At 50.1% G+C, this 14,338-nt stretch overlaps 1 protein-coding gene across 3 annotated transcripts in view; it reads right to left on the bottom strand.

Annotated features, from left to right (window-relative positions):
- The window catches only part of CCDC88C (coiled-coil domain containing 88C), a 147,974-nt gene that overhangs the window by 53,660 nt on the left and 79,976 nt on the right, over window positions 1-14,338 (bottom strand). For all 3 annotated transcript variants that reach the window (XR_011648280.1, XM_058292422.1, XM_058292423.1), the window contains 2 exons: window positions 6,016-6,162; window positions 5,247-5,391 (listed from right to left, as the gene is read on the bottom strand). Coding sequence is in view for 2 of the 3 variants with exons in the window: in XM_058292422.1 (XP_058148405.1) it covers window positions 5,247-5,391; window positions 6,016-6,162 (292 nt within the window). In the remaining variant the exon portion in view is untranslated. The remainder of the gene's footprint in view (window positions 1-5,246; window positions 5,392-6,015; window positions 6,163-14,338) is intronic.

Here is a 14,338-nt window from a genome sequence, read left to right as displayed (position 1 = left end):
TCTGATCATGTATTTGGACCGTACCCCTAGCAACAATCATGAGAAAAGCACCAATTTTAAGGTTCTACGAGTTAAACAATGGGACTAATTACAAGTCTCTTTTCCTCTTCCATAAAAGTCAGTGCTGGGTGAGGGGGTGGAACATGGGAATTCTGTAGGTCCTGCATGTTTGTTTTTTTTAAACAAGTAAGTTTTATTGGTACATATTAATAAAGCATACACTCCACGTAGAGTGTACAATCAGTGCTATTTGGTATAATCACACAGTTGTGCATTTATCGCTTCAATTGTTAAGAGTATTTTCATTATTCCAACACTACTAATAATAAATTAAAAACATACAAAGCAGAAAATAAAACCCTCTCACCACTCATCTATGCCTCCCCTGCCATACACAGCTGGTACTGTTTCCATCTTTCCACTTTATCTGTATTTATATCTTGTAAAAACAGTCATATATGCAATATTACCCATATTCATATTTCACAGGAGGCTTCACTATTATACAATCCCATGTTACATTTTCCAGCTTTCCTTCTAGTAATATACAGGACCTTAGACTTTCCCTTCCAACTACTGTCATACCCATATAATAGCTCTACTAGTTACAAACACTATGATGTGCTTTCACCATTTCTATTTATTTCCAAGATTTATTTATTTATTTATTTAATTTAAAAAAAAAAGATTTATTTATTTATTTAAATCCCCCCCCTCCCCTGGTTGTCTGTTCTTGGTGTCTGTTTGCTGCGTCATTGTTTCTTTGTCGGCGCCATTCCTGAGCAGGCTGCACTTTCTTTTCACGCTGGGCGGCTCTCCTCACGGGCGCACTCCTTGCGCGTGGGGCTCCCCCACGCGGGGGACACCCTTGCGTGGCACGGCACTCCTTGCGCGCATCAGCACTGCGCATGGCCAGCTCCACACGGGTCAAGGAGGCCCGGGGTTTGAACCGCGGACCTCCCATATGGTAGACGGACGCCCTAACCACTGGGCCAAAGTCCGTTTCCCAATTTCCAAGATTTATAACCAACCTTTTTACCAATTCTGCACAGATTAACCCTCAGCTTTCCATTCTCTACCCTCATTCTATTTTCTGGTAACCTATATTCTAGTTATTAACTCCATGAGTTTACACAATAAATTTAGTTCATAATAGCACATTCATACAGTATTTGTCCCTTTGTGTCTGGCTTCCTTCACCTATATTGTTGTATGCTTCATGACTTCATTTCTTCTTATAACTGCATAATATTCCATCATGTGAATACACCACAGTTTGTTTATCCATTCGTTGGTTGATGGACACCCGGGTTGTTTTTAACTTTTGACAAATGTGAACAACGCTGCTACGAACATTGGTGTGCAGATCTCTGTTTGCAGCACTGCTCTCAGTTCTCCTGGGTATGTATCTAGTAATGATACTGCTGGGTCACAGGGCAAGACTATATTTAACTTCCTTAGGAACTGTCAAACAGTCCCGCACAGTAGCTGTATAATTTTACATTCCCACCAACAGTGAATAAGCATTCCTATCTCCCCATATTCTCTCCATCATTTAGTTTTCCAACTTTTTAATAGTGGACAGTCTAATAGGTGTGAAATGATATCTTATAGTTTTGATTTGCATTTCCCTAATCACTAGTGATGTTGAACATTTTTTCACGTGTTTTTTTGCCATCTGTATTTCTTCTTTAGACAAATGTCTATTCAAGTCTTTTTCCTCATTTTTTAATCAGGTAATTTGTCCATTGTCCAGTTATAGCATCTCTTTATATATCATGTATATTAAATGCTTACCAGATATGTGATTACTATTTTCTCCCATTGAGCTGGCTGCTTTTTCACCCTTTTGACAAAGTCCTTTGAGGTGCAGAAGTGTTAAATTTTGAGGAATTACCATTAATCTACTTTTTTTTTCCTTTTGTTGCTTGTGCTTTGTGTATTAAGATACAAGAAACTGGGAAGCAGACTTGGCTCAATGGACAGAGCATTCACCTACCACATGGGAGGTCCAGGGTTCAAACCCAGGCCTCCTGACCCATGTGGTGAGTTGGCCCATGTGCAGTGCTGATGTGCACAAGTAGTGCCATGCCACGCAGGGGTGTCCCCCATGTAGGGGAGCCCATGCACAAGAAGTGTGCCCCGCAAAGAGAGCTGCCTGGCACAAAAAAATGTACAGCCTGCCCAGGAGTGGAGTCGCACACACGGAGAGCTGACACAGCAAGATGACGCAACAAAAAGAGACACAGATTGCCGGTGCCGCTGACAAGAATACAAGCACACACAGAAGAACACACAGTGAACAGACACAGAGAGCAGAGAACTAGGGCGGGGCAGAGGAGGGGAGAGAAATAAAAAAAAAATAAATCTAAGAAACCACCACCTACCACAACATCTTGAAGATGTTTCCCTATATTTTCTTCTAGTAGTTTTATGGCTTTATATTTAGATATTTGATCTATTTAGAGTTGATCCTTGTATAGGGAGTGAGAAAGAGATCCTCTTTCATTCTTTTGCTTATAGATACCCAGTTTTCCCAGCACCATTTGTTTAAGAGATTGTTTCATCCTGGTAATGCGGACTTGATAGGTTTATCAAAAATCAGTTGGCCGTAGAGGTGAGGGTTTATTTCTAGACTCTCAATTCTATTCCACTGGTCAATGTGTCTACGATTATGCCAATAACATGCTGTTTTGACCACTGCAGCTTTGTAGTATGTTTCCAGGTCAGATAGTGAAATTCTTCCCACATCACTCTTTTTTTTCAGGATGCTTTTGGCTATTAGGGTGCAAGTCCCTTCCAAATGAATTTTGTAATTGCCTTTTCTATTTCTGTAAAAGAGGTTGCTGGAATTTTGATTGGTACTGCATTGAATCTATAAATCAGTTTGGATAGCACTGACACCTATGATATTTAGTCTTCTAATCCATGAAAATGGAATGTCTTTCCATTTGTTTAGGTCTTCCATTGTTTTGAAGTTTCCTGAATATAGGTCCTGTACTTCTTTGGTTAAACTGATGCCCAGGTACTGGAGTCTTTTTGTTGCCACTATAAATGGATTTTTTCCCGATTTCCTCCTCATATTGTTCAATACTAGTGTACAGAAACATTACTGATTTTTGCATGTTGCTCTTATATCCTGCCAGTTTGCTGAACTTGTTTATTAACTAAGTAGCTCTGTCATGAACATTTCAAAAAATTTCTAAATATAGGATCACGTCATCTGTGCATAGCGAGAATTTTACTTACTACTATTTGGAAGCCTTTTATTATTATTTTTGTCTAACTGCTCTAGGCAGAATTTCTGCACAACACTGAATTAACAGTGATGACAGTGTCCTCCAGAGGCTGGAGAATTCAAAGCTGCCTGCTCTGAGGGTGGGGGATGGATGCCAGCAGCTACAACTGCAGCTTTTACTCATAGTCTTACTGTTGAGATTCTTTCCTCTCCTTTTTCTTCTGGATAGTGTCCAGCCTTGTCCTCGTGTCCTAAACCCTAGAACACTTTTTTCCCAGGCTATTTCTGCCTGCCCTCTAGTTATTTTTCTGGGAGAGACTCGAATCCTGTGTCTCTCTAATCCACCATCTTCCTGGAAGTTCCCTGCACGATTTTTAAGTAAACCTACGAATGCTCTAAAAAAACTGCATGTGAGGAAAAGGAGGGAAAAAAGTCAGTACCTCAAAGACACTACTCCAAGGACACAACAGGGTATTACTAAGTCAGCCAAGCGTTCCACTCCTGAGTGCTCTGCTAGCACTGGCCGGCAGGCTCACCTGCTCTTTCAATAAGATAACCACCACAAGCACAGCTGCCCTTTACTGGACCTTCAGGCTTCGCTGTCTTCTCTTTCAATACTCACAGCTCTCCTGCAAGGCAGGTTCATTGCTCCCACTTTGTGGATGAGGAAACTGAAGTTGAAAGAGGGTTAAGTATTTGCCCAAGGTCATCCAACTAACCAGTGGAGAGGCTAGGACTTTAACTGGGTCTTTCTGACTTGAAAAGCTTCTGTACCCTTCATGCAAAAGTACCTCCAGGCTCGTCTTGAGGTGTGCCATCCTGTGAGCCAACACTGAGCTAGGCACTAGGAGCTGGGGAGACTGAAAAATAAATAACAGCCATCGACCGCAAAAGGCTCCCAAGCTATACTTCTTGACACCAGCAGCCATCCTGCACTCCAAGTCAAACAGAAGGACTTCTGACTACTGGACCTGAGAATGTCTCACGCAGCCTGCACTACCTCCCCATCCCAACAGGGGGCAGCAGCTCTCCCCCGTGGACTTGTCCTCCAGAGGTCAGGGAATCGGCGGGATTCCACATGGCATTCGGCCCTCAGCCCAGCACTGAACAGACGGAGTGGGTGGCAGCACCAGCTTCCCCCACAGATGCAGTGTACCTGACCTTAGGTTTGGAACTGATAGGAACCCTTAAAGAGAAGAAATATTCTGCGGCTTTTAACAACCTGTCCACTATGCTTAGGGAGGTTTATCAGTCAAAAAAAAAAAAAAGCCATCTCCCAAACAAGTTGGAAATCCTACCAGGCTCTGTAAGGTTCTATGTAAATATTAACTTGCATTATCAGGTGCGTGTGAATGGTGAGCATGTGCTATTTCAGGACACGGAAACTGGCTTATTGTTTGCCGGCCGCTGACGCTTCCTGCTCAAGTGCTGACTGCTGCCCCTCCCAGCCCTCACGTGACGGAGAAGGGATGCCGGCCAGGGGGACAGCCAGCCAGGGGGACAGCCGTGCAAGCGCAGGAGGGAGAGATGGACAGCTCAACAAAGAGCAGTCACTTAGCAAACCTCTTCCCCGCTCCCCCAGGGAGCAAGAAAACAGACCGCATCCATCTCCCCCAGTTACGCCAATCAACGGAGGGAAAACTGCTTGGGCACATTTGGAGTGGGGTTAGTGACACTGGGGCTGTCTCCTATCATCCAGGGCTCTCAGCCATCAGCAGACAGGCCTGAGATGTCCTCTGGATGTCCACGGACTGTAATCTGGAAGCTCTTGGGAGTGACCATATGGGACCTGGGAAACCCTGCATCACTTATTTTGGAGTTGACATCCTGACATCCAGGCTGCCAGACGCCTGGTGTTCCCCCCAGGGAGAATTAGAACGAAGCAGTTCCAAACGGCACTGGGAGGAAATCGCATCGGCCTGGGGTGGAGAGTGGCGCGGAGGCTCAGCGCCCCGGATGGGGAAGAAGGCCGCGGTCAGACGGCCTCCTGGGCACGGGCCCCACGCACCGTCCGAAAGGTCTGCGCTCTTGGACAGCTGTTCCAGCTCCCAGCCCAGGTGGGCGGATTCGTTCATGCTCTGCTTCTGCGCAATCTCCAGGACCATGTTTTCTTCCAGCAGCTCCTCTATTCGCTTCTTGTCTGTGTCCCGGTCCTAGGGCGGGAGGAACAGGGAAGAGTGAGGATGCAGCTGGGGAAATCCTCTGGCCAGGTGCCCACCCCCACGCACCCATCCCCATCGGCTGAGGAAGGGCCTCGACACACCCGCTCGCCTCCAAATAGAGAGTGCGGCACAGAAATCCCACCGACTCAGGCCCGCCTGGGAGAGGTGCAGCCATTAAAAGACATCTGACCTGGCTACCAAGGTTATGAAGGGAGCTGCAACGTCTGCCCTGAACGCTGCCTGCTCTGGGGAACAGGTGGTGTGGAGATGGGCCGCTTCGGGGCTCAGGAGCAAGCTAATAACGTGCCTTGAGAAGGCTGTAAAGCGGCTCACAAATCACAGCTCAATCCACCCCATCAAAGCTGGCAGAGGCCCTTTTTTGCAAAATCCACACACGCACGCATAACATTCATCCTTAAGGAAAGCAATACAGATGTCAAGTCTTCTGTTTTGCAGGCGCTAAGTGGTGCACAATCGACCCGCTGACCTTAACAAGCTACTCTCTGTAGTCAACAAGTTACTGGCGGCAGCAGAGAGCTCAGTCGCTAAAGAAATCAGGGGTCAACCTGACCCGGCCCCAATCTGTTCTCAGTGTGGTAACACAGCTTGAGGTACCAGTTCCAGGTCGTGAAGCTTCGATTTCAGCTGCAGGTTCTCCTTCTCCAGTTCATGGACTTTGTCACTGCGGGCCCGGGCAGCCGTCAGCTGTTCCTCCAGCATGGCCTTGGTCTCAATTAAGATGATGTTATCTTCTCTCAGCTCCTGGTCAGCAGAAACACACGGGAGAACTGTCAGGTAAAGGCACCTGGCTCACGAAGACGGGAGCCTAAGACCAAGGCGCTCTCAGGCGGCTGGATCAGAACCCGCGGACAGGCACGCCGCGGGAGGTTCTGCCTCCACCGTTTAGCATCTTCACCTTTTCTGTGGGGCCAGGCAAAAGGGACTTTCTCTACTAGAAGAAAAAGTCCACGAACCCGGGTGAGATTTCAATTTGGGAAGGCGACACTCACTCGATGCCACTCCACCCCGGGCATGGTGCTGGGAAGTGTCAGAGTCAGAGCCAAAAGGGACCAGTGGCCTCCACTGAGAGACACGGGTTACTGCCCAGCCCCAGTTTCCTGCGTGAGGAAGGGGTGACGCTAAGATTCTCTCTGGATTGGAGGTCTGAGTCTGGCCCTCTTGCTTAAATATCGAATCCACACCCTGGAAACAACAGCTACTCAGACAAGCTTTCATCCAAAACACATTCCCATCTGAACATGCTACGCACACCCCCTTGGGAAAGCAAAAGTCCTTGGCAGTGTCCTAGAAATGGGGAGCCTTTAAGACAGGTATATCACAGCACAGCGAACCAAATGAGGTGACCCTCCCCGCTGCATGCTGCAGGTCTCCTGGGCGCCAGGCACCTGCTGGGCATGGAAGCAGCTGCTGGACCCTCGCAGCCGCCTCCCAGGGGAGGGGCCTGGCACACGCGATGGGGTAATTCCACTTGTTCATCACGAGTCTGCTTCAATCCGGGTGCTTCAAGGGTGAGGACAGATGCCTCTTGGTTTCTCTTACTGCCGTGAGCCCCTCCCTGCACAGCTCAGGAGCTTGGAGGGACTGAATTTCCCCAAAATCCTTTGTCGTTTATGAACGCACGCTGGGAATCTGTTGGTTGGCAGACACTTTCTAAGGCTTTCCCCACTCCTGGATTAGAACACCTGGGAACTGGGCTGGTAGCTTTTGCTCGCCCACCACTTGTTCACTCTCTCCAAACCTGGGCTGGAATCCAAGATTCTCGGCAGAGGGGGAGGAAACCACACGCATTCCAGGCTGTGGACATGGTCTTGTGATCAAAGCATGGCATCCAGGGAAGAGTTTGGTCATAAAGACTGGATCTGACTGCTTAGCCATGTGTGTGTGCCTGGGACAGGTGCAGAGAATGCAAAGACGAGCAGGAGCAAGCGTGAGGGCACTTCCTTGTGCCTCCTCTGCGTCCGTGCCTCCCTCTCACCAGACCCTGGGAGAGAGGCCCTCTTACAGACAGAGGGACTGACTTGGATAAATTAAGGAACAGAGGGAAGCGGATGTGGCTCAACTGACAGAGCACCCCTCTACCATATGGAGGGTCCAGGGTTCGATCCCCAGGGCCTCCTGACCCATGTGGTGAGCTGGCCCATGCACAGTGCTGCCACGCACAAGGAATGCCGTGCCACGCAGGGCTGCCCCACACGCAAGGAGTGCGCCCCACAAGGAGAGCCACCCCACGTGAAAAAAGTGCAGCCCGCCCAGGAGTGGTGCCACACACACAGAGAGCTGGCGCAGTAACATGACGCAACAAAAGAGAGACGGAGTTTCCCAGAGCCACCTGATAATGCAAGGAGATGCAGAAGAACACACAGCAAATGGACAGAGAGAGCTGACAACGGGGGTTAGGGGAGAGAAATAAAATAAACCTTCAAAAGGAACAGAGCCGGTGAGGGGTGAAGCTGGGATTTGAACCCCAAGGAGCTCCACGTCCTGTGTCCTCTCCACTGTCCTCAGCTGCCGGCAGACCCAGCCTCGAGGGGCTCACGTGGGCCATAAAAAGCCCAGACTGCGACCAGCAACACGAGCCAGAGCGTGCTGAACCGCTTCAGGGACGGATGCCCTGCCTTCTCTCTCTGGCTGCTGCCCTCGCTGCTCTCACCAGATGCTCCACCTGGATAGACCAACTGGCATTCCTTGGTGCCGCCATTCTCTCAGGGCTGTACTTCCACAGCCCAGGCTGGCCCTCTAGCCTCCCAGCCAACCCCTATTAGGCCTTCAAGACCCAACCTGAGTTGCCCCCCCCCCCCAGAAGTACTCTTGAATTCAGCCTGCCCTGCCTGCCAAGTCAGGCACTTGGGCTCCCACAGGGCCCTAGGACCCTTGGAGAGAGAGTGGACTGGCCTGTTCTCTTCCCCTTGGGGGTGGGGAAAGTTCCTCTTCCTCTCTCATGAGCCTTGAGTAAGTGTTCAACAACGTGCCTGGGCTGAAACACTACCAGGGGGAACTGGAGGTGGCATGTGAGGTGGTCCCTGAAGGACCCAGAGACTTCTGACAGAATGGGCGAAGGTGCCCAGGAGCAGGATGCAGTGTGGAATAGGGTGATTTCTAACCACTCTTCAAATATACCTTAATTTTCTGGCAATTTGAACGTGTGCTGTATCAGACAGCAGAAACGTGAACTTGCTGTACATACCCTACCACATGAGAGAGAAACCAGGTAAGAGAGAAAGCTGTCCCCAAGCTCCGAGAGCAAGCCGAGGGCTGTGCCGGGGTGTGGAGGAGTGAGAGGCCAGATTCTGCACCTCTGGTGGCTACCCAAGGCCAGATGCCCCCGACTGACCCGGCAGGCTGTTCAAAGGCTTGGCCCCGGCCAGCGAAGGGCTGAGGGGGTGCATTTGAAGCCAGAGGCCAGGCTTGAGGGCTGGCTCCCGGGCCTGCCTCGGGGCCCAGGAGGTGGGCTTCAGGGTCCCGGCCCAGGACGCTGGCTCCCAGGCCTGCCAGGTACACTAGTCAAGGGACCCAAAGCAAATGCCCATCGCTGAACTGCAATTTCCTCCTTTCTACGATGGACACAAAAAGAAGGTCAATGTGAGGATTGGAGGTTAACGCCCAGGAAGCACCCCATCAGCTGCCGTGACTACTTGTCGCTTCCCGCCACTGTCCAACCCAGCCCTTCCCAAGTGCCCACCCCACACCAGGTACACGCGCCTCCCGGCGGTCTCTGCTGCAATTATTTAAGTTCTGCCACTGCAGCCCCAGAGCAGCCACTGACAATGTGTAAGCAAATGGGCATGGCTGTATTTCAAGAGAACGTTTATCTGCAAAAACAGACGGTGGGGTTTGCTGCTCCCCAGGCTAGAGGACGTGCTGGGGCCAGAGGACGTGCCCTCAGTAAGGCAACACCCTGTCTCCAGGAGCTCAGCTTGCTGGGAAACAGGAACACACCACGTCGCAGAGCCAGGAGGGCAGCCGGGCGGTAGGAAGGGGTCTGCACGAGGCAGGGGGGACAGAGGTGGGGCCAGCCAGAGACACGGGCCACCCCAGGCAGCCGCCCCTTCAAATTCCTTTGTGAAGGTGGAACCAGGGCCTCCAAGAGTCATTTTTAGTTTACCTTCAGTTTATGACACTCTAGTTCTCCAGGAGAGAGACACGTTTACATTTTGCCAGCCAGGCAAGGAGTCCCAAGTGGAAACCCAAGGCTACTGGGACCGGAGGGGGCCGCTGCCACAGAGAAGTACGCGCTGGATTTGGCAACAGGGTCCAGGGTGCCCTTAATTCGCAAGAGCGGTTTCAGATGGGTGGTGGTGGCGGTGGAGGCCAGGCTGCAAGGGCGGGGAGGCGGAGGGCTGTGAGATGGGGAAACAGGCTGCAGCGGAAGCTCTCTCCTTTCAAGCGGGTTTGCCTGTGAAGGGAGGTAGAGGGCGTGTAGACGGAGGGGTGAAGCACGGTGGGAAGGCTGTGCTTTTGTTTTGCTTTAACTAAAGATGGGAGGGTCTTTCCTGAGCACCTTCAGCTGGAGGCAAATGGCATTAATCTCTAACCCCCAAAACAGCGAGATCTGAAGGGGCAGGGACCTGCCACCACTCCTAGTCCTTATGCAGCCCGAGAGCGTGGCTGGCACCTTGGCCGAGGGGGCAATTCGGGCAAGGCTCGGCCCCCTCTCCCAGGTCCAGAAAGGGGGAGGGCAGACCGGCTCGCCCTGCTTGGGGGCCGATCACCAACCCAGCTCTTAGCTGGGTGGCACTACCTGGCATTGATGTACCCCAGCTATCAGCCGCACTCACCTGCTCAGGGTCCCACCTCCTCCTGGGAGGCCCTCTGTGGGCCTCGAGGATAAGCTCCCTGCAGATGTGCTCCTAGGCCACACGATGCCAGGGGACTGGGGCACCCGCCGCTCACCCAGAGCCCCCTCCTTTTACAGATGGGGACAAGAGTTACCCGCCACTGAGCAAGACAGTACTGCAGCTTGGACTGTCCCTGATCGTCTCTGTGCTGGCACTGCCTAGAAAGCCACGGCTCCTCCACAGGCACAGACATGCCCCGTGTCCACGCTGCCCGGGACACACACAGTACCTGTGCACCTGCCCACTGCTGATGGTGGACATTCTTAGCCAGTGGCAAAGGGCATCTTTGAGGCGACATCCTGCCTTGGTCCTCCTCCCGCGCAGCCAAAAGGGAGCAACCTCTTTGCCCCTCTGGAGGTGCGAGTGGGACCCCAGTGTGCAAAGGGAAGCCAAAGCCCAGCCACCCCCACGCAGTGCACCCCACACTTCTACTGCATGCACCTGCCTCTCTCCTCTTGTTTGTTTTAATCCATATGTAAACAAGACGAGGCACCACAAAGAAGCTGCTGGAAGTTTAAAAGCAAAACACACAAATTTGTATTCCATGTTTTCCCAACCAAAATTAACTTCCCCCTCGTCTGACACCACCTCCCATCTGGCGGGGCCTTCGCCTTCCTCTCATGTGGCACCTCACACACGCTTCCTTCTGTGACGTGCACTGAAGTGCTTCTCCTTGGTCGGAGTAGGCGGGTCTGGGTGGTGGGTGCCCAGCCCCCTGCCTCCTTACTTGGAAGAGGGTCGCACAGGGGCAGCACTGCCGTGGCAGGTGCAGTGAGAATGCGCCTCCGCCTGCTCTCCTGCCCATCACAAGGTGACCCTATTTCTCTTCCCTCCCTGCCCGTCTCCCCAGGCTGCAAATCTTTTAATTGCTGAGCAATGGTTTCCGATGATTACCAAGTGCTTCTGTGCGCCAGGCCCCAGACGCAGTCCCTGACCACGCCTGCCCTCAGGGGGCTCATGCACCTGCGAACCCCACCCCTCACCGAGGGGTGCCAGCAGTCAAGAGCGTCAGGAGGTGTAGCTGTTTGATATGGTTACGAATTCCAAAAATAGATATTGGATTATATTTGTAATCTGATCTGTAACCTGGGCATAATTGAGTTATGATTAGGGTGTTGGGCCTCCATTCCTTGATGGGTGGGGACTCACAGATAAAAGGCATGGCAAAGAACAGAGTTCAGGTGTTCTGATGTTGGGCTTTTGATACAGAAGTCTGATGCTGAAGCCTTAGGCTGGAGCCCTGGCCCTGGGAAGTAAACCCACAGAGGAAGGAGAAACCAGGCCCAGGAAGAGAGGAACCCTGGGCCCAGGAAGAAGCCAGCCCTGGGAAGAAAGGAACCCTGAACCCAGGAAGAAACAAGACCCTGGAAAGGAGAAACCCAGGAAGCCTGAGCCCTCACAGCTGTCAGCAGCCATCCTGCGACAATATGTGAAAATACTTGGGTGAGGGAAATAACTAATTCTTTATGGCTGGTATCTGTAAGCTCCTACCCCAAATAAATACCCTTTATAAAAACCAACCAATTTCTGGTATTTTGCATCAGAACCCCTTTGGCTGCCTAATACAGAATTTGGTACCAGAAGTGGGGTAGCACTTTTGCAATTACTGAAATGCTAGAATGGTTTTATAAATGGGTAAGGGGTATTTTTTTGGAGGAATTGTAAAATGCTTAGAAGAAAAAACCTACAGTGCTTTGAAGAGACTGTTGATAGCAATATGGATGCTAAAGAAATTTTTTTATGATGCCTTAGAAGTAAATGATGAAACTATTATTGGAAACTGGAGGAAAGGCAATCCATGTTTTAAAGTTGTAGAGAATTTAGCAACATTACTCCCGGTTTTGTATGGAAGGCAAATTTGAAAATGGCAAGCCTGGGCATTTAGCTGAAGAACTCTGCAAAGTAAACTCAGAGAACGCAGCTTGGCTTCTCCTTGCAGCTTATAGCAAAATGCTAGACAAGCGAGATAAGCTGAGAACTGAATTGCTGGGCACAAAGGACACAGAAACTGATTCTGAAAATTCCAAGCCTCTGGAAATCAGGCTCCCAGGTGAAAGTGCCCCACTGGAGGACTTAACTAAACTTGGACCTGGTAAATCAAGATTGAAGATGCAGTTATCTAGGAAAGACTTGTGGAAAGTCTTACTGTGTGCTCGCTTAGGCCCCTGCTGCTTGCATGCTAAACCAACAGACTTTTTGAGAGAGCTTTGTGAACAAAACCACTGTCAGCCTGGAATAAAAAGGACATGGAAAGGAGAGATTGAAGGAGAAACAGCTTTAAGAGGAAAACCATGGCAGCTGAGACGTGGAATTAAGACATCACCTTGGGCCAAGAAAGGAACCCCACCCAAGTGAGAGGGTGAGTTTGCCCCAGCAGTTGAAGAGGGTGAATGTTCCCACCTGATGATCTGGCAGACTTCTGCCACCCCAGGGTGCAGGGAGGGTGGAGCACATTCCCCAAGGATTAGGGAAGTTAAGGTCAGCACCCCACAGGTCTGAGTACACTGGACCTGAGCCCCAAACGTTAGGGAAAATGTTGTCTTCACATCACTGTACTGGGGGGGTTTAGACTCTAACCCAAAGGTACGGCAATCACTCAACAATCTTGGAGGGAGAGTCTGGAGCTTGGTCGACACCCAAATGCTTGATGAGGGTGGAACCAAGAATAAGGCCATTGCACAAGCCAGTGGAAAGGGTGGGTCCCCATATGGTCCCAAGGAGAAGAAACTGTCTTCTTAAGAATGACTCTCAAAGAGTATGAAATTGAATGGAGGATGCACTGCAGTTTACTAAACTGTAGAGGACCCTTTATGTTTCCCTCCCAATTTCTCCTTATTGTCATGAAAATATTTATTCTTTGTCCATTTATGTACTGGAAACAGATAAATTGTTAAGTTTCAGAGGTCTATAGCAGACAGGACTTTGCCCCAAGACAAACTGTATTTCTTTAAATTGATTGCGATATGATTTAGTACTTGCACTATTACCGATTTAAGGTTTTTTCAAATACTGTAATGTCTTTTTGGAATTTAGAGGGTGGAGTGTAGCAGTTTGATATAGTTACGAATTCTAAAAATAGATACTGGATTATGTTTGTAACCTGATCTGTAACCTGGGCGTAAATGAGTTATGATTAGTGTGTTGAGTCCCCTTGGTGGGTGGGGACTCAGAGAGAAAAGGCATGGCAAAGAACAGAGCTGAGGGGTTCTGAGGTTGGGCTTTTGATATTGGAGTTCAATGCTGGAGCCTCAAGGTGGAGCCCCAGGAAGTAAGCCCACAGAGGAAGGAGAAGCCAGGCCCAGGAAGAGAGGAACCCTGAGCTCAGGAAGAAACAAGACCCTGGAAGGGAGAAACCCAAGAAGCCTGAACCCTCACAGCCATCAGCAGCCATCTTGAGCCAACACGTGAAAATAATTTGGTGAGGAAAATAACTAATGCTTTGTGGTCTGGTATCTGTAGGCTCCCACCCCAAATAAATACCCTTTATAAAAACCAACCAATTTCTGGTATTTTGCATCAGCACCCTTTGGCTGACTAATACAGAAGAACTGGGTCCCTCCAAGACTGCTGCCCTCAGGCGTAGGAATGCATAAGAGCCACCAGGGAGGGCTGGGAGAATGCAGATTTCACAGGTCCACCCAGAGGGTCAAGGGTGGGGCCCAGGAATCTGATTTTAATGCACGGCTGATTCTGATACAGGACGCTACTGACCACATCTTGAGGAATGATGATATAAGATTTATGGGAGCTGCTTCAAAGCTTTAAATAGTTGAACAGTTTACGTGGCTCGCAGTTAAAATGGTGTGGTTAACCAGGTATTCAAAATGAGCCATATCCCCATTTTCCTTCTACTTGGCTAATTGTTCTCAACTTTTAATTACACAAAACATAAAAGCGAAGCGGACTTGGCCCAATGGATAGGGTGTCCGCCTACCACTTGGGAGGCCCACGGTTCAAACCCCGGGCCTCCTTGACCCATGTGGAGCTGGCCATGAGCAGTGCTGATGCACACAAGGAGTGCTGTGCCACGCAGGGGTGTCCCCTGCATAGGGGAGCCCCATGTACAAGGAGTGTGCCCCGTA

This window comes from Dasypus novemcinctus, chromosome 3 (assembly GCF_030445035.2).
Source record: "Dasypus novemcinctus isolate mDasNov1 chromosome 3, mDasNov1.1.hap2, whole genome shotgun sequence".
Lineage (NCBI taxonomy): Eukaryota > Metazoa > Chordata > Mammalia > Cingulata > Dasypodidae > Dasypus > Dasypus novemcinctus.
The sequence above is the reverse complement of the archived record's forward strand: the minus strand, read 5'-3'. Positions and strand labels throughout refer to the sequence as shown.